This window comes from Lissotriton helveticus, chromosome 8, assembly GCF_964261635.1.
Source record: "Lissotriton helveticus chromosome 8, aLisHel1.1, whole genome shotgun sequence".
Taxonomy (NCBI): domain Eukaryota; kingdom Metazoa; phylum Chordata; class Amphibia; order Caudata; family Salamandridae; genus Lissotriton; species Lissotriton helveticus.
The window spans coordinates 1,687,152,844-1,687,176,849 of NC_136069.1; the positions used below are offsets into that span (position 1 = coordinate 1,687,152,844).

General features: G+C 49.5%; 1 protein-coding gene across 2 annotated transcripts in view; it reads left to right on the forward strand.

Annotated features, from left to right (window-relative positions):
- Positions 1-24,006, forward strand: part of LCMT2 (leucine carboxyl methyltransferase 2) — a 68,177-nt gene that overhangs the window by 2,138 nt on the left and 42,033 nt on the right. Inside the window, exons 2-7 of one of the 2 annotated variants that reach the window (XM_078658773.1) lie at positions 2,286-2,410; positions 3,093-3,174; positions 4,114-4,303; positions 5,120-5,276; positions 11,496-11,685; positions 22,722-22,829. In XM_078658773.1, coding sequence (XP_078514899.1) covers positions 2,286-2,410; positions 3,093-3,174; positions 4,114-4,303; positions 5,120-5,276; positions 11,496-11,685; positions 22,722-22,829 — 852 coding nt within the window. The remainder of the gene's footprint in view (positions 1-2,285; positions 2,411-3,092; positions 3,175-4,113; positions 4,304-5,119; positions 5,277-11,495; positions 11,686-22,721; positions 22,830-24,006) is intronic. The other variant, XM_078658774.1, reaches the window with a different exon arrangement.

Below are 24,006 nucleotides of genomic sequence, written 5' to 3' on the forward strand. Positions count from 1 at the left end.
AGCATCCTACCAAAATGAACTTAAGGGGGTCTTGGGTTTACCAGGGGTGGGAAAATTGCCTTGGTTCAAGCACATCAAAGAAACTTGTGCCAGAATAGGGATGCCCAGCCTGTGGACCAATCAGGAGGTAGTGTCCCTAACAATATCACAATTACAACTTGTCAGAGCCTATAGGGCACACAAATTAGTCGATCTGCAGGTGAACACCAGACTCGGGCATCTAACGGCTGATTTTCTTAACATAAAAAAACCGAGTACCTCTGAGTCGTTTTTGGACAACACACAGCCTCCAATGGCAAGGAAGCTGTATGTCCAGTTTAGCACAGGGACCCTCCCGGTCAATACTTTTGTGAATAAATGGACAAATGATCCCTCTGTAGGTTGTCCTTCCTGCAACAGCCCTGACGAGACCGACATTCACGTTCTTTTTTTAGCCCAGGCTATAAATCTGCCAGACGGCGTTGTCTTATACAATTATGCAGAAACTTGGGATGCACACAGTGTTTGGACGTGTATAGAATGTTAAGATCTGATACGCACCCCCCTATAGTCTTGGCCGTGTCTCGTTTCCTTAATTCCATGTAGCACAGGGGAAGGGCCTTTTTTAATACATTTCAGCAATTGTAATAAATCATTTCTGCACTTTTGTCCTTTTTAACCTCTAAATTTTAATAGTTTTTATCTGGTTTTAATCATTCTTGTTTTTAATTAGTATAAAGACTTTGGACATATTAAAATGTCTTTTTGGGATGTACTGCAATATTTAAACAATGAACTGTCAAAATGTGTTTATCAATGCTATATTGTATATGAATTTCTACTTTTTATGGCCTTTTATGACCGAAATAAAGTTTGTTGAAATGGAAATGGTTACATTACCGCCTTTTACTGTCGCTGTTGAGAAATCGCCAATTTGTTTTTGATTGTAGTGTTAAGCTTTTGAATAGAGACGCTGATATGCAGGGCCCATGCTAGGCATGAGCAGTGTGGGCAGCAGCCCACGGCCTCGCACTAAGCCCACCAGCATGGGGCCCCGCACTGGTGGTGTGTCCTTTTGTTTCCCTGGTGAGCCATTTTAAAGAAATGTGTCGCCTTGCAATTAGGGTCCATGGGTGGGGGCCCCCTCCCCATGCCTCTCAGGGATGGTGTCTGGAGACGCTTCCTATTGTGCCAATTGCAAGGAGACCCATTCAGAGACACTGCGGGAGGCCCATTGTCCAGCATTTTAGCTCCCCCACAGTTTTAACTTTTAGCCCTCAAGCAATTCTCACACCTATGGTCTGAAGGTGTGAGAATTGCTTGTGGGCTAAAAGTTAAAACTGTGAGACGCTAAAATGCTGGACAATGGGCGCCTGCAGTGTCTCTGAATGGTCTCCTTGCAAGGGGTCACTTATCAAAATTAGAGGGGCCTCGCACATTCCCTTTTGGCCCAGTACACCGCAAATCCTAGGACCGGCCCTGTTGATAAGAAACTGTTTTAAAATGACTGCCAGCTATGAGACCCGGTGGGACCCAAGCGGCTGAACGCACTGCTCTCATGGAGTCTGGCTGCGAGAACAGTTAATAAAGCGTATTCTTTGTTCTCCCGGCTCACCACTGGCTGAGATCCTGCGCATGCTCTGTGCAAGCTGCTGCCTTGTCTTCCACTTCGTGGAGTTCACTGGTCTTCAGACAACTTCTCTCATAATGGCCTGTGCCAGATGTAGGGAAATCAGACGTCAATAATCCGTTGCTCTGGCAATGGCCCCTGTAGCATGCAAAGTAAGTGTCCACAAGAACCTGCCCTCACGGGCACCCATGTCTTGTGCAGGTGGTTCAGCTGTCATCACACAACTACTCTGAGAGTGACCATTGTCTGGTGTATTGAGGGATATATGTCATTACAACGTGGTGTTTACGCCGCGCTACTTTACGACGCAGCCATCACAACGCAAGTCGTTACAACGACTTGCACTAGAGGCGCTGGATTTTGGAATAGTATGATTTACTATTCCAACTCCAGCCTACGTAACAGTAGGGAAGGTGTTGGAATAGTATATAGCGACATCCAGCGCAAGTCGTTCTAACGACTTGCGTTGTGATGGCTGCGTCGTAAAGGTAGCGCGGTGTAAAGACCCCGTTGTAATGGTTGTCTCCCGTGTTGAGAGAGCCATCTCAGGACCCCTGTTCTGATCCCTTTGAAAATCATCTGCTCTGACATTGAATGGCCTGTCTCTGGTGCCTGGAGATCAGCTCTTGCTCAGCACCTTTGAACTGACTTTCTCTTGTGTCTGCTTCTCCCGTAGGTCCAGGGAACCAACGACAGCAGCATTGTCAGTAAATGCTCCATGGCAGCCCTGGGGTATTTTCCCGATGACTTTCTGAGTTGTTTTGTGACGAAGAAAACCAGGAGAGCTCCTCTGATAAACAGGTTTGTGAAGTGTTGTCATGTCACTGACCTTCCAGAGCACGCGTTTGACCCTCAGTCTGCGGTGCAAGGATGTCATGTCACTATTTATGGTCCAACATCTGATCTCCGTGTGCCAGTCTTGTCGGACTGTTGAGTCTTCTCATTGGGGTTTTGGGTTTCTCCTCTCCTGCTTTGGAGCTGCAATTGTGCTCACCAGCCCAATGTATAATCTCATATTATCTAATCGTGCTCTTATCTGCGGCTCCAGAGCAGCACCGCATGTTCCTCATGAGCAGCTTGGCCTCTTGCGTAAGTCTCAAATCTGTGTCTTTGGGGGTCACCTTTGTGATCTATGACTTATCCCTGTACATACTTTCAAATGAATATTGATGATCTTAAGAGAAATGCATGTGGGTAGGCCTGTAGAGCGTGACCCTAGCTGAGGTTTTCGTTTTTCAACCTGCCTCCAGATCTTCACTCCAAATGTACAACTATTAATAGGATGCATTTGAAAGGGGTGCGATTAAAGATTTAATATCATCATTTTATGAAGCAATTTTATAACACAATTACAATTTTATCTTCATGGCTTTATTTTACTGTAATACTTGTCCTGCCTTTGTACTTTTATGGTAAATTGTGATCGAATAAAGTTTATGATGATGATGACTTATCGCTTCATCGATCCGTTTCATCCATCCAGGGGCTATTACATCCGTGCAAGAGCTGTGGACCAGTGTGTGAGGAACTTCTTGCTGCAAACCCAGGAATCCTGCAGGAGGCAGGTGAGAAAATTGATCTCCACTTCCTGTGGCTGCACAACCCAGGCCAGTTGGCCCTTGGTGCTCCTTCTCCTTGTAGGTGAAACAGAACCAGTGGCTGGCTGCAGGACACACAGGTAGCAGATTTCTGGAAAAGCGAAAGATTTGTAGCAAAACCATCTTTTTGCTATTCTGTCTGAACATTTCTACATATGTTGTGCGTATCCCATATCTCAAAAGCCTTTCAGGTGAGACTGGATGCGTTTTGTATTATGCATTTTCGGGATGCGCATTAGCAGACTATGATGTGCCTCCAGTTGTGGTCTGAGGTGTATTTCCTTCTGTACTGATCAGGCACACAGAGTTTAATAGTGATTTCACCTTTGGTTTCTGAAGGCATGTGCTTTCAGGCAGAATTATTAATTGTTGATTGTGAAGCTTGAGTAGCATCTGCTGAATTTATATAGTTTTCATTATATTTTCTACAGATTTGGGATCTTTTTTGTGTCTTTATATGTTAAAAAACAAAATAGCTAAATAATAGAGCCACAGATCAGGTGATTTATAACTTTGTTTATTGTTGGCACATAATTTAGGCAGTGCTGTTGCATAATTTTGTCCTCTGGTGCCGCAGAGCCCCAGTGGCGGTAAGGAAGGTGATGTTCTATGCTATACAACTTCACAGATCTTGATGATGGGTCTGAGGATCCAGGCTCCCTCCATGATTTTTCGAATATTATTGGATAGAGTACTTGGCCACTGTGTGATTTTTGGCATGTGGATGGGTAGAGCTCACCAACATCCCAACTCCACCACTGACCCACTGAGGTTCCTGTTCCATCTGGATCCTCGTGAACTGCTTTTATTTATCTCCTTCCCTTGGGGCTGGATGATCGCTCTTTAACCTCTTCATGGGTTCCTCATCCCACGCTTCCTTCATTTTGTATCCTTTTTTCCCTACAGATTCTGTCTTTAGGTGCTGGCTTTGATTCTTTATATTTCCGCCTGAAATCAGATGGTGCTCTCAAGAATGCTGTGGTATGTGAGGTGGACTTTCCTGAGGTGGTTCGCCGAAAAGCTGCCCTGATAAGCCGCACAAAACAACTTGCGGAACTTGTGGGAGTTTCGGAGAGCACCCGGTGCCCCTCTTCTGGTAAGGTCAGTGAAAGCAAAGGATAACTTGGTCTTCTCTGCCTGTGGGTCAAGCATTTAAGAGAGTGAAGAGATTTAATGTGTCCAGCCAAAAGATTTGGCTGGACACATTACATCTACGTATAATGCCCTTTGACTGTAGTGTGCATTACATTCAGCTTGATCTGCACACACTCTCAGCTACCTTATTTTTTTTTGTTGTTGTTCAAAGGGTGCTACCTTATGCATTTTCTTTCGCTAAGCTTTTATGTCAATGGTTTAACGACCTCTTCCCAGTTTACGGGTCTAGTTCTCATACTGGTTGTGCTAGGGCCATGATGTTTCAGTAGAATAAAGGATAATGTAACAATGTGTGCCTGTCTTGACTGCAAGTTTCCTAAATCCATACATTAGGCCGCTTGAGTGGCCTGATCCAGGCAGCAGGGAGTGGGGGCGTTAATCAGTAAATGGAATTTCAGTTTGGTTTTCTGAAAGAAGACACACCTTTCCACTCCAGCAGAAAGGGAACTCATTGACCCTTATTATTTACTTCATTATGTTTGTTTTTCCCCATTTCCCCATGCTGAACGATCATCTCCTTCTTCTTTAGTTGTCTTTTCACACCTTCTCTCACTCCTCCAATCTCCTTCTCCATTTTCTCATCTGTTAAATTAATCAAGACTTTTCTTGTTACTGTGCAGAATAATAAAACAAATATCTTTATATTCAAAACGTCATTAATTAGTAGTTCCATTCTCACAAATGTGGCACTCTTTTCTCTTGGTCCCCTTGTGCATGGTCAGCTGTTCATGCTATTGCTTCGCTTCTTCTCTCACAGGACTTGTTGGGCTCCATGGAGACGATTATATGTTGCTGGGGATTGACCTGAGTGACTTATCACTACTGGAAGATGGGTTGAAGCAGGTGGGCATGGATCCCGCCAGTCCGACTCTGCTCCTGGCCGAGGTCGTGCTCACCTACATGGACAATTCACGGTGAGTGTTTGGGTCACCGCTCTTCCAATGCTTGAGACAACGAGGGTCCATACATGACACATGGGAGGCATTGCTGGGCCTCTTCCCATCCTTGAGACAGCAATGGTCCATACATGACACACGGGAGGCATTGCCGGGCCTCTGCCCATGCTGGGGACTGCGAGGGTCCATACAAGACAAATGGGAGGTATTGCAGGGCCTCTGCCATGCTAGAGACAGCGAGGGTCCATACATGATACACGGGAGGTATTGCAGGGCCTCGTCCCATGCTTGAGACAGCGAGGGTCCATACAAGAAACATGGGAGGCATTGCAGGGCCTCTTCCCATGCTGGGGACAGCGATGTTCCCTACATGACACATGGGAGGCAATGCAGGGCCTCTTTCCATGCTTGAGACAGCGAGGGTCCATACATGACACACAGGAGGCAATGCAGGGCCTCTTCCTATGCTTGAGACAGCGAGGGTCCATACATGACACATGGGAGGCATCGCAGGGCCTTTTCCCATGCTGGGGACAGCGAGGGTCAATACATGACACATGGGAGGCATTGCAGGGCCTCTTCCCATGCTGGGGACAGCGATGTTCCCTACATGACACATGGGAGGCAATGCAGGGCCTCTTCCTATGCTTGAGACAGCGAGGGTCCATACATGACACACAGGAGGCAATGCAGGGCCTCTTCCTATGCTTGAGACAGCGAGGGTCCATACATGACACATGGGAGGCATCGCAGGGCCTTTTTCCATGCTGGGGACAGCGAGGGTCAATACATGACACATGGGAGGCATTGCAGGGCCTCTTCCCATGCTGGGGACAGCGATGTTCCCTACATGACACATGGGAGGCAATGCAGGGCCTCTTTCCATGCTTGAGACAGCGAGGGTCCATACATGACACACAGGAGGCAATGCAGGGCCTCTTCCTATGCTTGAGACAGCGAGGGTCCATACATGACACATGGGAGGCATCGCAGGGCCTTTTCCCATGCTGGGGACAGCGAGGGTCAATACATGACACATGGGAGGCATTGCAGGGCCTCTTCCCATGCTGGGGACAGCGAGGGTCCATACATGACACATGGGAGGCATCGCATGGCCTCTTCCCATGCTTAAAACAGCGATGGTCCATACATGACACATGGGAGGCAATGCAGGGCCTCTTTCCATGCTTGAGACAGCGAGGGTCAATACATGACACACGGGAGGCATCGCAGGGCCTTTTCCCATGCTGGGGACAGCGAGGGTCAATACATGACACATGGGAGGCATTGCAGGGCCTCTTCCCATGCTAGAGACAGCGAGGGTCCATACATGACACATGGGAGGCATCGCATGGCCTCTTCCCATGCTTAAAACAGCGATGGTCCATACATGACACATGGGAGGCATTGCAGGGCCTCTTCCCATGCTAGAGACAGCGAGGGTCCATACATGACACATGGGAGGCATCGCATGGCCTCTTCCCATGCTTAAAACAGCGATGGTCCATACATGACACATGGGAGGCATCGCATGGCCTCTTCCCATGCTTGAGACAGCGAGGGTCAATACATGACACATGGGAGGCATCGCAGGGCCTCTTTCCATGCTTGAGACAGCGAGGGTCAATACATGACACATGGGAGGCAATGCAGGGCCTCTTCCCATGCTTGAGACAGCGAGGGTCAATACATGACACATGGGAGGCAATGCCGGGCCTCTTCCCATGCTTGAGACAGCGAGGGTCAATACATGACACATGGGAGGCATCGCATGGCCTCTTCCCATGCTTGAGACAGCGAGGGTCAATACATGACACATGGGAGACATCGCATGGCCTCTTCCCATGCTTGAGACAGCGAGGGTCAATACATGACACATGGGAGACATCGCAGGGCCTTTTCCCATGCAGGGGACAGCGAGGGTCAATACATGACACATGGGAGGCATTGCAGGGCCTCTTCCCATGCTGGGGACAGCGAGGGTCAATACATGACACATGGGAGGCATTGCAGGGCCTCTTCCCATGCTGGGGACAGCGAGGGTCCATACATGACACATGGGAGGCATTGCAGGGCCTCTACAAGAAACATGGGAGGCATTGCAGGGCCTCTACAAGAAACATGGGAGGCATTGCAGGGCCTCTACAAGAAACATGGGAGGCATTGCAGGGCCTCTTCCCATGCTGGGGACAGCGATGTTCCATACATGACACATGGAAGGCAATGCAGGGCCTCTTTCCATGCTTGAGACAGCGAGGGTCCATACATGACACATGGGAGGCATCGCATGGCCTCTTCCTATGCTAGAGACAGCGAGGGTCCATACATGACACATGGGAGGCATCGCATGGCCTCTTCCGATGCTTAAAACTTCGATGGTCCATACATGACACATGGGAGGCATTGCAGGGCCTCTTCCCATGCTAGAGACAGCGAGGGTCCATACATGACACATGGGAGGCATCGCATGGCCTCTTCCCATGCTTGAGACAGCGAGGGTCAATACATGACACATGGGAGGCATCGCATGGCCTCTTCCCATGCTTGAGACAGCGAGGGTCAATACATGACACTTGGGAGCCATCGCAGGGCCTCTTTCCATGCTTGAGACAGCGAGGGTCCATACATGACACATGGGAGGCAATGCAGGGCCTCTTTCCATGCTTGAGACAGCGAGGGTCAATACATGACACATGGGAGGCATCGCATGGCCTCTTCCGATGCTTAAAACAGCGATGGTCCATACATTACACATTGGAGGCATTGCAGGGCCTCTTCCCATGCTAGAGACAGCGAGGGTCCATACATGACACATGGGAGGCATCGCATGGCCTCTTCCCATGCTTGAGACAGCGAGGGTCAATACATGACACATGGGAGGCATCGCATGGCCTCTTCCCATGCTTGAGACAGCGAGGGTCCATACATGACACATGGGAGCCATCGCAGGGCCTCTTTCCATGCTTGAGACAGCGAGGGTCCATACATGACACATGGGAGGCATTGCAGGGCCTCGTCCTATGCTTGAGACAGCGAGGGTCCGTACATGACACATGGGAGGCATTGCCGGGCCTCTGCCCATGCTTGAGACAGTCCCAGTCAACAGAGGTTTGGCAGAGGTTAAAGATAGATATACCCTTACTCTCTAAAGTGGTAGCTTGGTCGAGCAGTAAGGCAGTATCAGAGGACAGTGTAAAGCATCTGTTGTAAACACTCAGTCAGCAAATGGTCTCACACACTCCAGAACTGAACTCTAGGCCAATTGTTTTGTATATAAAACATACTGTTGTTTTAGTTTAGAACCACATGTAGGTATAAAAGTACTTTCTCAGAATGAGGTGCTACAGTTGAATACATTCAATTAGCAATAGACTTTTCAATGCAATAGATACAGTTGTTGCAATATGCAACACAAACTTAACACAATAATAACATTGAGCTACATGGGAATTTTAAGTAAATGCAGTATCAATTACTTTGCATATGTTTTTCCTACTCAGGACTGGATCCTGGATTCAGCCCTGGTGCATCTCCTGTAAACAGTTGAAAGAAATCGTTTTTGTTACACAGGCAATTTTTAAGGAATATTTGTATGTTTCAAAAATAAACACTTAAAAGAATTTTTGGCAAAAACCAGGCAATGTTATCCTATGGAGAAAAATCAAGTTATCGGCAAATAATAGTTGTAATTACTTTTTAGGGTCAGTGCTGGGCACCCAGATCCAGCACTGGGATCTCCCCTGGTAACAGGTGAGTAATTTTGTTTTCGTTGATCTGATGATTTTTAGTGAATATTTCAAAGTTTCAAAACTCGTCACTTTCCGAGTGAAAACCAGCCTATGTTACCCTACGGAGAAAATGCAACTTATCGGTTTTCAGGTAAGTACACGGCTGGCAGAGTTAAGGTTCTGGGGTAAAACTCGGGGGGGCTCCCAGGGTCAGGTAGGTACAGTTGTTACACCCTCAGCGGCACAGGGGCAGCCTGGTGCAGAGAGAGTAGGCCCAATGTTACCCTATGGCAGGTAGGGGGCCTTTGGTTGGTGGCTGCTAGCAGGCAGGCCACGCGGCTGTGGAAGCTCAGCTCCTTGTTACTTACACAGGGCAAGTGGGGGAAGTAGAATAGAACAGATGCAGCACTTCCAGTAGCACTCGGGCGCCTGGGTGCAGGGTGCTTTTTGGGCCGTCAGGCTCCCCATAGATTTCAATGGAAAAGCTGGAAGATGAACAAAGGCTGCAGGCTCGGGGACGGAGATTATACAGGTGAGACCACGACTTTGAGAGGTAAGTTGGGAAGCTGTAGGTTGGGTAGACACCCAGGAGTTGGGCACAGGGGGCCGTGGGGCGCCGGGGTGCAGGGGTGCCTTTTGGTGTTGGGAAATCTTACCCCTCTGCTGGTCGCGGTTAGAGGGGTCCCTGGTTGTGAGGCTGCAGGCGTCGTCAGGAGCCTCGAGGAGGGTACTTGGGTGCTGAATTCGTGGTCACAGTCGCCGGGGGGGACGTCCTCGTGGTCTTTTTTCACTCCGGCCCATTCCGGGTGCAGAGTATCCTGGATTCACGGTACCTGGCTGGCACCAAGGGTTGTTGCTGTTTAAGCAGAACCACTGCTCGTGGGAGTCCCAGTCTTTGGATGGGCAAGGCAGTCCGGTCCTCCGGGGTTTTCGAGGTTGCTGACCACAAGAGACGCCGGGGTTTAGCAGGAGCAGGTTTGAGGGTCAACTGGCCTCTAGGGCTGGGACCAAGTCAGTTGGTGTCATACTCTTGTTAGCAGCTGCATGGCAGGTCATCTTTCTTCTTGTTCTTCTTTGTAGTTTCGGAATCGGGATCTGAGGAACGAAGGTTCAGGGTGCCCCTAAATACTACATTTAGGGGTGTTATAGGTAGGGGAAGGTCAGGGACCAATGGGTCCCTTCCCTGAGGTGAGTACACCCCCTACTCTGCCACTCTCCAGTGGGAGGGGGCAGGAGCCTGTCTCCGATTGGGTAGGGCTCCTCTTCCTCAAGATGGCGGGAGCCCGGAGTTGTGCTTCACCTCGCCTCCCACACCTGACAGGTGGGGTTGGCAGAGGCTGGCACACCTACTTGCCTCACTTTGGTTTTCCCGCCTGTCTTCCTGCCTGTTGTGCATTTTACATTAAATCCTACACTGGCATCAGTGTGGGTTTAATGTGCTGAGAAGTTTGATACCAAACTTCCCAGTCTTCAGTGCAGCCAGTATGGTGCTGTGGAGTTCGTAATGGCAATCTCCCAGCACCATATACTTTTAATGGCAGCACTGCACTTACAGTGCCCAAGAATGGTACAGGTCTCATGCACCGGTACCCTCCCCACTGACATAGGGCACCCAGCTAGAGGGGTGACTGGTGTATGCCAGGGCAGTGTTTTGTGGGCATGGCACACAGGTGTGCCATGTTGACTCTTTGTTTTGTTCTGCACCTAGACATGCAGCCTACAAAGTCAGTGTGTGTGTGTCAGGGTACAGGGCCCCTAAGGGTGGCACAATAAGTGCTGCAGCCCTTAGGGTCCTTCTCTGGTCACAGTGCCCAGGGGCTGACCTGTGGCCAGAGATGCCAATTGGGTTAGTTTTTAGGGGCCCTGGGAACCGGATTGGCAGGGACCCAGGTCTCACCAAGGAAAAGTACATCAGAAATCGGGCAAAAAGTGGGGGGTTACTGCAAAAGAAACCCACTTTCCTACATCGTGCTATTAGTGTTTTCTATTTTCAAGGCTGGAACAAGTGCGTTTTTCCCTGAGAAAAGCTTATTTTGTTTATGGTGAGCAAAATAGAGTTGGACGGGGATGCGGTACCAAGTAATTGCCAGGGGATAAGGTTAATTCAAGAATTCCATCCATCACTGTTTTGCATACTTTAGTGTTTCACTGTAAGTGGGACTGAGCTATACCTGGTTGATGAGCCCTAACTTGGGTGAAATAAGTCCTGGGTTGCTTGTGTTCTGGTTAAGGGGCGACCTGGTCATGCAGTTCGTGCTGGACCATTCCCGTTGGAGCAGCGTCCAGACCGATTTGCATATGTCTTGGTCCAAACTGAGGCAGCTTGGTGTTAAAAACAACGATGCACTGGTATGCGACCCAAAGTAATTACCAGTGGGGCAGATTAAATGATCACTTTTTTGTATACCATTTATATTATTGCATATTACACCCTAATCATTAAGCCCTCTCCTTTAATTCTCCAAGTTAATTCAATATTTTGTTTGCTCTTCCACTGTATCTCCCTTAGTTCCTCGACTGTGATCAGCTGGGCAGCTCATCACTTCCAGTCAGCATGCTTTGTGCTGTACGAACAGATCCATCCAGAGGATCCTTTCGGACAAGTGATGCAAAAACACTTCTGCCAGCTGAACTCGAGGCTGCACGCCCTCACCCAATTCCCAGACCGAGAAGCGCAGAGAAAGCGGTTTATGGATAGAGTAAGTATAAAAGGCATGGTTGTGGTCTGATCCTGTAGAAAGAGTTTAACTTATCAGAGTAACTGTGAAAGTGGACAGTGATTGCCAGAGCGCTCTGTGTGCTGCTGATCAAGTTTTCTGCAGCGTGTGTAGCTGTAGATCACATGCTGTGCACTGTCCTACTATCTGATGTCGGGCTCCGATGATTACAATGCTTAGAAAGGGAGTTGTATATCCGAAAAATCTAGATTTGCGTTTACAGTATCAATGCAAGCGACCACAATCCACATCCCATGAGTGCCAAATGCTTCTAATACATCAATATTAAGCCTCCAGGATCCTCTTATCGGTGGCAGTATAAGCTCAGAGTAGTATTGTCACACATTGGATTCCCTAGGGAGAACCAGTACATAGCAATGCTGACGGCTGGGGGTTGCACATTTATACAGAGTACGATTAAGCCCTGCAGCACCAATGCAGATCAACATGCTGTATTCCACCTATTTGTGAGGCCACCATTAACACTTCTAAAGCTAATGCCATACTCCCTGTTGTGCTTCAGATTACCTCTGATAATGAATTATTGAACACCTAACAAACTCTAAACAGGTCTCGCCCAATGCCATGGCGTGAGTGTGCGCAGGGAGCTGTAACATCTAGTGGGAAGTGGGACAGGCGGGTCTCCCTCGGCACCAAGCGCTCCTTACGCCTTTATTACTGAGACCTGGACAGATGCTGCATCTGGGCCAGATATAGTGAAAGCTACCCCACCAGACAACCTTAGTTTTGTCCTGGACAGACCCAGTAAAAGGGGAGGGGGTTTGGCAGTTATCTACCATGCCTCCATCCAGGGGTCCTTCCAGCCGGTGGTCTCCGAGACATGCAAGGCTTTGGGGTTCAAGCTTATTGTGTCTGATCAGCAGTCCCTTAAGGGCTGCCTTCTGTACAGACCTCCCGGGACTAAGGCCCAGTTTCTTGAAACAGCTGGCAGTATTCTAGAGGAAGCCCTGGGCGCAAAATCTTTTACAGCACTAGGAGACTTTAATTTCCACTTAGAGAGTCGTTCAGACCCGGATACAATAGCACTATTGGAGGTGATGCACGGGGTGGGACTAACTCAGGTGGTTAAGGGGGCTACGCATCTGGCAGGCCACACATTGGATGGAATTTTTACAAACAATCCTGATTTGAAATCTGTCAAGCTTGTTCCCGTCACCTGGACTGATCATGCTGCAGTGATGTTCAATATTTCGGGCACCTCGCTACATAAGGCCAGGCAGGAGAGGAAAACAGCCAGGACCTGCAGAACCTGGAATAAGATCGAGGGAAGTGCATTGGAGGACCTCTTGGTGTCTTCTTAGGTCACTCTGCCGGCAGACGTGAACAAAGCGGCAGCTACATACACCAACTCGATTGATAGGGCGTGCACCACATTAGCCCCGCCAAAAATCTGTCGCCCCACTCGCACTATCCCATCAGCTCCCTGGTTCTCTGATGAGCTCATGGAATTCAAGCTGACATGTAAGAAACTTGAACGGATCTGGCGTAAAAACTACTATGAGGTGGATAAACTAAAACTTAAATCCAGCCAGAGTGCATATAAAGACATGATATGGAAGGCCAAACGTACATATTTTACCAACCGTATTGAGGGGGCCAGGAACTCCCCTAAGGAACTCTTTGATATGGTCTCTAGCCTGGCCATCTCCAAGCCAGTGCTCATCCCACCGAGTGAGGAACTATGCGAGAACTTAGCCAAGTTCTTCCTAAGTAAGGTGGAACTTAGTTTTTCCGCACTTGAGCCCCAGGTCAGGCAGAGTCTACTAGATGGCACCCACAGGAATCTCGCAGCCAACTCACAAGAGGCAAAACTTTTAGCATTTGGCCCGGTGAGTCCCGAAGAATTAAAAAAACTGCTGTATGTGACAAAATCGGGTTCTCCCCATGACCCCTGCCCAGCGTCCGTGGCGAAGCTGGCGGCAGCCCCGATAGCTGGCACCCTTGCCAATCTTTTCAATCAGATGTCTGAAGCGGGGGATTTTTCAACATGTTGGAAACGAGCATCAACTGCCCCTTTGCTAAAGAAACCCACACTGGATATCGCCGATCCCAATAGCTATCGGCCCATTGCCAGACTTCTGTTGCCGGCCAAACTTATAGAGAAAGCCATGAACTCTCAGCTCTGCACATTTCTGGGATCCACTCAGGGCCTCGACAAAGCTCAACATGGGTTCAGGGAAGGTCATAGTACTGAGTCCGCCCTGATCAAATCCACTGAGGAGATCAGGAGGGTGATGGATGCTGGGGGCCGAGCGGCACTGATCCTCCTGGATCTATCCACGGCCTTTGATATTGTCCACCACAGTATTTTGGTGGACCGTTTAGAGGACTGCGGGATCCTGGGGAGGGCCCGAGCATCTTGAAAGCCTTTCTTACGAATAGGGTCCAAGTGGTAGCTCTGGGAGAGTTCGAGTCGACCTTTCGTACTCCCCGGGGGGGTTCCCCAGGGATCCTCTCCAAGCCCCACCCTTTTCAATATTTACGTCTCCTCTCTGGCCCTGGTTATTCGCTCACACGGGTTTGAACTAACATCTTATGCAGATGATACTCAGATTGTTGTAGCACTGCTCCCGAGGAGTAAAGACGGCGTAGCTGCCAAGTTTCAGGAATGCATGACAGCAGTCAGCACTTGGATGGCTAGAAATTGCCTAAAACTGAACTCCTCCAAAACAGAGGTCTTACTCTTCGGCTCCAACGTTAACTTTTGGAGTCCCAAGTGGTGGCCAGAAGAGATGGGAACCCCCCCCCATTCCAGTAACGAAGGTTAAGAACTTGGGAGTCATGATTGATAACCAACTCTCTTTCAAACCCCAAGTAAATGCGCTGACCTCTTCCATCCACTGGTCTCTGAAAATCATCAGGAATATCCTCCCCTTCCTGCCGGATGGGTGTAGGAAAGCGGTGGTGACGGCACTTGTGCTCTCCTGCCTTGATTACTGTAACAGTTTATTTCTAGAGGCCCAACAAGGGCTGCTTAATAAATTGCAGGTCCTGCAAAATGCTGCAGCCCGTCTTAGTGATCTCTCGCCATAATGCTTTTCACTATTCACAAGTGATTTCCCTTGAGGTTAGTGTTGTGCCATGTGGATTGGTACTTACATTTACAACTTGGGAGTGAGTGTTGCAGCGCTCTAGAGGCTATGGATATTAGCCCTCCAGTGCCATCATAAGTGCGGACAAGCTTCCCGAAAGGAGTGTATGGGCGAACAACCGCTGGGTAAAACCTCGGAATGTAGTGCCTAATGTCACAGCTGGTTACATTCAAGATGCTTGGTAGCCAGAAGGTGAAATTCTGCCCTACATTCATCAAACATCTTTATGACTAACTCCTCCCGCAAAGAGATCCTGAAGCGTCTGACATTCCCCCTCACTTCAGCTACGAACTGAAGAGGGTGACCAGCCCAGCAGGAAGGCTGGGTTGTGAGCTACAGGTGTGTGTGGGGATGAGAAGGTCGTCAGACCCTTCTTCAGAGCTATCCTATCCCAGATCTCCAACACTTTCCTAGTCGGCATCTCAATGTAAGCGTTGCAAGGGTGGGCGTGTTTGGGTAGCCAGGCGAGATCCCACAGGGGCCTTCATGCTACCGCGCAGTCCATGTGGAACCAGTGTGTTCGAGGCATGTGGGCTGCTGAATTCATATCTATAGCATAGATCGCCGCCTAGTGTTGGGTCCGGATGATTGCACATTGTTGTCCTGGAAGAGTCTTCGAAGTATCACGAGATAGGTGGCTCCTCCCCTGGACTACAGTGCGCATGGGCATCGACTCCATCCCCAGATTGTTTTTTTCCGCCATTGGGTTCAGATGCATATTTGATCACTCAAGTTCGGATTCGATAGAAACTTTCTTCTAGGCCCAAGGGCCTTTTTCTTATCATCGGTATTGTCTTGCGTTCGGTGCCCAGCTCTGTTCCGGCTCAGTTCCCGAGTCGGACATCCAGAGGAGTCGCGTGGCTCTTCGGTGCTTGAGGCCCGGTCGACGCAACAAGCCTTATTCGACGACACATCATGGAACGGAGCCTGTTCAAAAGGTGCCCCGTGTGCAACTCTAAGTATCCCCACATCGATGTCCACCCGGTGTGCAACAAGTGCCTATCGCCGGATCACGATGAAGCCAACTGTATGGCTTGTTCTCGTTTTCGCTCCAAGAAGACGATTCGACTTCGGTGCGTGGCGCGCCAGGAGGCCCAGCAAACGGCACCTGACCCGGTGAACATTTTCGATACCGAGGGAGAAGAGGCAGACGAGCAGGAAGATCGGGAGCCGATTTCAAATCCAGCGGCAGAGATCGACTCCAACTACGACGCAGACGTAGAGATGCTCGATACAGAAGACGTCGTCGACGAGGTAGGAGACGACAATGAGGCCTATGGGGCCATGGAAGATAGCTCAAGCGATGAGCTATGCCCCGTTCGGACAATAGCTAAGGCTCAGGTCGAGGGATCGCCACATGGCCTTACCCAAGATCTTGCACCTAGATCAACGGTCTCGCCTCCGGGCCCGGCTACGGACACTTCTACGGAGCCGCCATTGGTCAAATCGAAAGCGAAAGAGAACGCTTCGGTCTCGACAAAACCAAAAGTGAAAGAGGCGCCGTCGAAATAGAAAACGCCCGTCGTCTTGGTCGGCTCCACGTCTTCAGACCTATCGGTGCAGACGAAGCCAAAGAAGGTTGTCGAACCGGTGAAGTCGCTCAAGGGCGTCGAGCCGAAGACTGGGGCACCGAAAGCGCTTGTCAAGGCTGCCGACCCGAAGCCGTCGGCCGTCGACACAGACAAGGGACTCGGAGCTACAAAAGCTGTCGATCCTGCACGTCGGACGGACAAGGCCAAAAGTACTACTACCCTCAAGTCCGCACATGGTAGTAGCTCGAAGGCACCTGTCGAGTCGACGCAGCCGTCCGCCTCCTTCACGAAGCAGGTGTCGGACTCGTTGAAGCGCATTAAGGACAAAGCTTCCGCGGTCGATCTGAAGGATGCTCCCACGCCGAAGCCTGCCGCCAAACCGCTAAAGTCGACGGACCGATTCAGTTCACGCTGCCGCCGAAAGTGGCGCCGAAGGCGTTCGAGCCCAGGAAGGTCGTCGAAGCGTCCACGAAGGTGTCCACGGGGCCGAAGCCTACCCCTGCAGTTGTAGGCACAAAGCATCGACAACCCCTACTGGAGGAGCAGTCGGAACAATTTATCGACGCCAACACCAGTAAACTTTCCATTTACAAGCGAAAAATCACGCCAGCACAGCCTATGGAGTCCTACACTATTCCGTTAAAGAAGAAAAAGGATTCCACGGATACACCAGTTCTTGTTGAACTTATTACTCCACGTGCTCAGGACACTGCTCCAATCTCACCCAATTACTCGGATGTGGAGGCTGGGGAAGGTGACTATAATGAATACGACTACCCTGCCGACACTGATCCTGAAGATCAGCATGACACATGGGCAGATGCTGCGGACCCAGGGGATACACAAACTGCCCCGGACACTCAAGTGTATACTGTCAAAACCTCCCCTACTGAGGATTCTGCGGCATTTAATGCGCTTATTGAGAGGGCAGCCAAGAATCATGATGTCCAGCTCCATGCTGACCCTATTGAAGTGGACTTTCTGTTTGACACCTTTTCCACCTCTGAAAAGACCGTAAAGACTCTGCCAATGCTGAAGGGTGTCTTAAAACATGCTGTAGACATTTTTAAAGAACCCACACGTGCCACGGTTATAAACCCCAGAATTGACAAAAAGTACAAGCCAGCACCTGGCGACCCTACCTACATCAAGGGCCAGTTGCCGTTGGACTCTTTAGTTATCTCTAATGCCCGGAAGAGGGTAAATTCACAAACTACTGGTGATGCTCCTCCCCCTGACAAAGAATCTAAGGTGCTAGAAGTATCAGGGAAGAGGGTGGCGGCTCAAGCGGCCAATATCTGGCGCATTTCTAACACGCAGGCACTCCTGGCCAGATATGACAGGGCACGTTATGATACACTTGAAACCCTGTTACAACACTTGCCAGATGAATATAAGGAGGCAGCAGAGATGCTCATTGAAGAAGGGAAACTCATCTCAAATGCTTCTATTAAGTGTGCACTGGACGCAGCGGACACCGCGGCCAGGGCCATTAACACAAGTGTAATGTTGCGACGTCAGGCCTGGCTCAGAATCTCCGGGTTCAAGCCGGAGATACAAACCACCATCCTAAATCAGCCTGTAAACCCTGATCACTTATTTGGACCTGAGGTGGACACCACCCTGGAAAAAATCAAAAAAGACACCGAGACTGCAAAGTCTATGGGGGCTCTCCAGTCCCAGCAGTTCAGGGGTAGTACTTTTCGTCGCTCAAGCAATAGAGGTGTTTCCAGAGGCCAGCTGTCCCAGCAAACACAGTACACTAAAAGTGGTGCACAAACCTCATACAACAAACAGAGTAGAGGTGGCTATCGCGGAAACAGTGCCAAGGGCAGAGATCGTGGAAACAACAACTCCCGATCCTCCGCCGCCAACAAACAGTGACGCCTTGTCACTGCCCCCCCGACCATACAACACCTGTCGGGGGGGGAGACTCCAACAGTTCCTGCCAGTCTGGAAATCCATCACCACAGACAGGTGGGTAAGGAAGCTTATCCAGTACGGTTATTGTCTGGAGTTAACGTCCACTCCACCCAACATTCCCCCAAAACACCGTCCTATGTCCACAGAGCATTTGCACTTGTTGCAGCAAGAGGTGCTCGTCATGCTGCAAAAAGGGGCAATCGAGCTCGTACCAGTGGAACAAAGAGGCTCGGGAGTGTACTCCCTGTATTTCTTGATCCCAAAGAAAGACGGGTCCCTCCGACCCATACTGGACCTCAGGCCCCTAAACCAGTACATTCTCTCAAAACACTTTCATATGCTCACGCTGCAGCAGGTTATTCCGTTGCTCAATCAGGGGGATTTCCTCGCAACATTAGATCTAAAAGAGGCATATTTTCACATTCCACTACATCCGTCACACAGAAAATACCTCAGATTCACCATTCAGAATCAGCATTACCAATTCAAAGTCATCCCTTTCGGAGTGACCACAGCGCCCAGGGTGTTCACAAAGTGCCTGGCAACAGTGGCTGAGCACCTCCGGAGACAAAACGTTCACGTCTACCCTTATCTAGACGACTGGCTTGTCCAAGCAAAGTCGGCCCAGCAGTGCGCTGCCAACATGTCCCACACCATTCACCTTCTTCACGATCTGGGATTCTCACTGAATTATCCAAAGTCACACCTTCAGCCAGCCCATGTGCGGCAGTATCTGGGCGCGACGATAGATACTCTGGCGGCCACAGCACAGCCAAATTCTGTGAGGATCAACAGCATTCAATTGCTAATACAGAAATTCAGACCGCAACACTCGCTTCCAGCACGAGTGTTCATGCAGTTGATAGGCATGATGGCCTCCTGCATCTTCATAGTCCCGCACGCGAGACTACATATGCGTCCGCTTCAAGAGTGCTTGGCACGTCAGTGGAATCAGGCTCACGGACAGTTGAAAGACCTAGTGTTGGTGACCGGTCGTGCATACAACTCTCTGCATTGGTGAAATCCACACAACCTTTGCAAGGGGTGACCGTTCCAGGAGCCTGTTTCACAGATCATCCTAACGACGGACGCTTCTCTCCAGGGTTGGGGAGCCCATGTACTCCACTACACAGTGCAGGGACTAAGGACAACGCAGCAAAAGAAGATGCACATCAACCACCTAGAGCTGATGGCAATCTTCATGGCAATGAAGGCATTCAAGATTCATCTGTGCAACAAAGTCGTGTTGATCCGGACGGACAACATGACAGCCATGTACTACATTCAGAAGAAAGGAGGTACACACTCTCCACAGTTGTCTCATCTGGCTCAGAGCATGTGGAAGTGGGCCATTCAGAGGAACATCTTCCTCATGGCGGAACACCTCCCAGGCAAAGACAATCAGATGGCGGATCTGCTCAGCAGGTACAGCCACCAAATGCACGAGTGGGAGATACATTAATCAGTACTCCACCCGTACTCCCAGCAGTGGGGTCATCCACAGATAGACCTGTTCGCCACAAGGGAAAACGCCAAATGCCAAAGCTTTGCCGCCAGGTTCCCGCACCCACAGTCGCAGGGCAATGCGATATGGATGAACTGGTCAGGCAGATTTGCGTACGCTTTTCCCCCAGCACCTCTAATACCGCTGGTGGCACAAAAGCTAAAGCAACACTCAATGACGCTCATCCTGGTTGCTCCAACGTGGGCACGCCAACCATGGTACACCACGTTTCTAGAACTTTCCGTGGTACCGCATCAAAGGCTGCACTTCACACCCAGACTTTTGACGCAGAGCCATGGCGACATTCAGCACCCAGATCCGCAACAGCTCAACCTGGCGATCTGGCTCCTGAGGTCTTAGAGTTTGGCTACCTCAACTTGCCTCCTGACTGCATGGATATCATACGGGAGGCAAGGAAGCCCACCACCAGAGCATGCTACGCGGCAAAATGGAAGAGGTTTGTCATTTATTGCGTAGACCGCGACATTGACCCGTTTGACGCGTCCACGCACAACATCATTTGTTATCTGTTACATCTTTACAAATGCAGTCTGGCATATGCTTCCATTCTAATACATTTATCCGCCATAGCGGCTTATCTCCAAAACAGGCAGCATCTCTCCCTTTTCAGAGTGCCTGCCATTAAAGCTTTTCTAGAGGGGCTCAAACGAGTCATTCCTCCCAGGACCCCACCTGCTCCTGAATGGAATCTTAATGTGGTCCTCACCCGACGGATGGGTCCACCTTTTGAGCCTCTACATTCATGCGAGATTCAGTTCTTAACATGGAAAGTGGCTTTCCTGATAGCCATTACGTCACTGCGACGTGTTAGTGATCTCCAGGCGCTCACTGTACAAGAGCCATTCATACAAATTCACTCCAACCGGGTGGTGCTGCGCACTAACCCTACATTTCTTCCAAAGGTGGTTTCACAGTTCCATGTCAGACTATTTAACTGCCTGTGTTCTTCCAAAATCCTGAGACAGTGGCAGAAAGAATGCTCCACACTCTTGACGTCAAAAGGGCTTTGATGTACTATATTGATAGGACCAAAGATTTTAGGAAGACGAAACAACTCTTTGTTGCCTTTTCCGCACAACACAAGGGCAACCCCATTTCCAAAGCAGGTATAGCCAGGTGGATCGTTAAGTGTATTCAAATTTGCTATCAAAAGGCTAAGCGCACTTTAACGATCCCCCCCCAAGAGCCCACTCCACCCGCAAGTTGGGGGCCTCCATGGCTTTCCTTGGAAATATCCCTTTAGAAGACATTTGTAGAGCAGCCACATGGTCTACCCCACACACATTTACGAAACACTACTGTGTAGATGTGCACTCCAAGCAGCAAGCAGCTGTAGGGCAGGCTGTTCTAAAAACACTTTTTCAAACGTCTGCAGCTGGCACAAGCGGCCGCCGCTAATGGAGGGACTGCTATATATTCTATGCTATAGATATGAATTCAGCAGCCCACATGCCTCGAACTGAATATGCTACTTACCAGTATGCATCTGTTCTTGGCAAGTAGGGCTGCTGACATTCATATCGCCCACCCTCCTCCCCGGCGCCTGTAGCGGCTGCAGAATTTACACTTTCTCTTAGCATGGTCATCGCTCACACTGTTACACTCCATCTTCGCCACAATGGCTAAAAACAATCTGGGGATGGAGTCGATGCCCATACGCACTGTAGTCCAGGGGAGGAGCCACTTATCTCGTGATGCTTCGAAGACTCTTCCAGGACAGCAATGTGCAATCATCCGGACCCAACACTAGGCGGCGATCTATGCTATAGAAATGAATGTCAGCAGCCCTACATGCCAAGAACAGATGCATACTGGTAAGTAGCATATTAATTCTAATTTTCGCACACTACCCATTCAGAAACATATCTCAGGTCGGCTGTCCAATAGTATTCCACGAGATTTAGGCACACCAGGCCGCCCCTATCGAGGGGAGCATCAGCAGGGAGTGAGCTATTCACGCCTGTTTCCCATTCCATATAAAGGTATGTATGTCCCTTTGAAGGTGCAGGATATCCTCCTGCGGGATTGCTTTGGGCAGCGTCTGAAACACGTAGAGGACCCATGGGAGAACGTTCATCTTTATACCATTAATATGTCCCAACCAGGAGATGTACACCGATTTCCATCTCTGAAAATCAGGCAGGATGGAGCATCGAAGAGAGGGCCATTTGGCTCGGCCTAGGAAGCAACAGTCTGGTGATGTGGAGGCCTAAGTAGTTGATAGAGTCCAGGGACCATTGAAATGGCACAAGATTCTGTAAAGCTGTAACCACCCGGGCCAGTCCAGTTGAGCATGGACGGCTTGAACATGTTAATCTGAAGGCCAGAGACCGATTTAATGGCCTGTAAGCATTCTACCACACAAAGGAGCGATATCTCAAGTCGCGTCAGGTGGAGGAGGAGGTCGTCTGCGAACAAGCTTATCTTATACACTTGGCCACCCAAGAGTATGCCGTTGATTGTGTCTGTGTCACGGATTTGAATAGCCAGCGGCTCAACCACCAGGCCGAACAATAAGAGTGAGAGCGGGCACCCCTGCAGCGTATCCCGCCACAGAGAGATAAAGTACATGGTCTGCTGGTTGACCCAGACAAGAGCTACTGGTGCTACGTAGGAGAACATGACTTTGGAGCAAAAATCTCCCTCAAGGCCTACCTTGTGTAGAACTGCATCAACAGAATAACCTGTTACAAGTGCTAGACAACAGAAGTCTGAAAGCTCTGATAGCAGATTATTATATAACTCTGCTGAGCGCAAGGCATAAGTAGCTGATTAATGATATGACTGCAGACACCTCAGGCATCCGAGGGTCCACTCATAACATGGTACAGTGCTGGGAGATAGTAGAAATATAGGCTGTGTGGGCTTTGGTGAGCAGGAGCTTCCTTCCTGATATGCTGCTTTCTCTGTCCCATTTCTCCACAGGGTTGGGAGCACTGTGCTGTCCTCGATATGAATGAGTTCTACCACTGCTTCATCAGTGAATCCGAGCGAAGGCGGATCGAGAGCTTGGAGCCATTTGATGAGTTTGAGGTAACGTCATGTTATGTTCAAGACTGAGGGAACCTTAAGGGCGCTAGTTATCATCTGGGAGCTCCTTGCATGGCTGACGATGTACAGAGGAATGGCACAGACCTGAAAGATGTGACCACTGCACGTTCTCCTCCCCCATTTCTTAAAACTACTTTACCCTTTCCATTCTTCGTTTTCTATGAATAAGCACCCTCATTTCTTGCTTTGGTTAACAAATATTTATGTACAGCCACAATCCTGCTCAACCCTGAGCACTTCCCAGGAGTTGATCCATGGCAGAGAAGCGTGGCTCAATGTTTAGAGCGGCAGACCCTGATGCAGAGGTCTGGCCCGGGACCAGGGTTCCATTCCCACCTCTGCGGCTCTTGGACTCAATCTCCCCGGACCTGATAATTCGCGCCTCGGTGCCTACTCTAATCATGGGTCCCACTCTGTGACTCTGCGCAATAGCTTACTTAATCTCCACAACTGCCCCAACAGCGCTGGGAAGCCTGGCTTCACCTTGGGGGTGCCCAGGAGTGGACATTTCACATGGAAAATCCAGGAAGGGTTCCACAGCGGGATGAGTGCAGCGCCGGGACGCCCCGTCGCGTGGGCAGCCGTGCGCTTTACAAATCAACACATTTATGTTTACATTTAGAATACCTGTGAATGCCTGTGGGGGAAATGCATGCTGCTTTCACTCCGTTGACGGGATTAATATTACACAAGATTCAAGGGTGGGAAACTACCTACAAAGGTCTAGCTCCGCATTCCTACTCAAAATGTATCAATTTGTGGGTGTTCACTTTGTTTTGCATAGCCCACCCTCGTAATACACTGTATTCTTAAACCTACAGTGGTCACCCATTCAGCGTACTGTACTTTGAACGATTAAAAATTCTTTGAGTTAGGATTTGATATGTAGAACCGTTCTCTACAGTCACAATATTTTGTAAACACGTAACTCCCACTTGCACTCACAAACGCCTCTTTCAATTGGGCTCCAACTGTTTCCATGCTCCTGTGAAAGCATTTTTATGTTAATAATATTGTCTCCCATCTTTCTTACTGATACCTTTGCCAGCTTCTTCTTTTTCGGCCTGGTCGAGACTGCTTTAGCTGTGTCACAGACCTTATGCAATTCCTCAGAGAATGGAGAAATGCCCTTCCTCTGTTAGCCATTGGCTGATGCAAG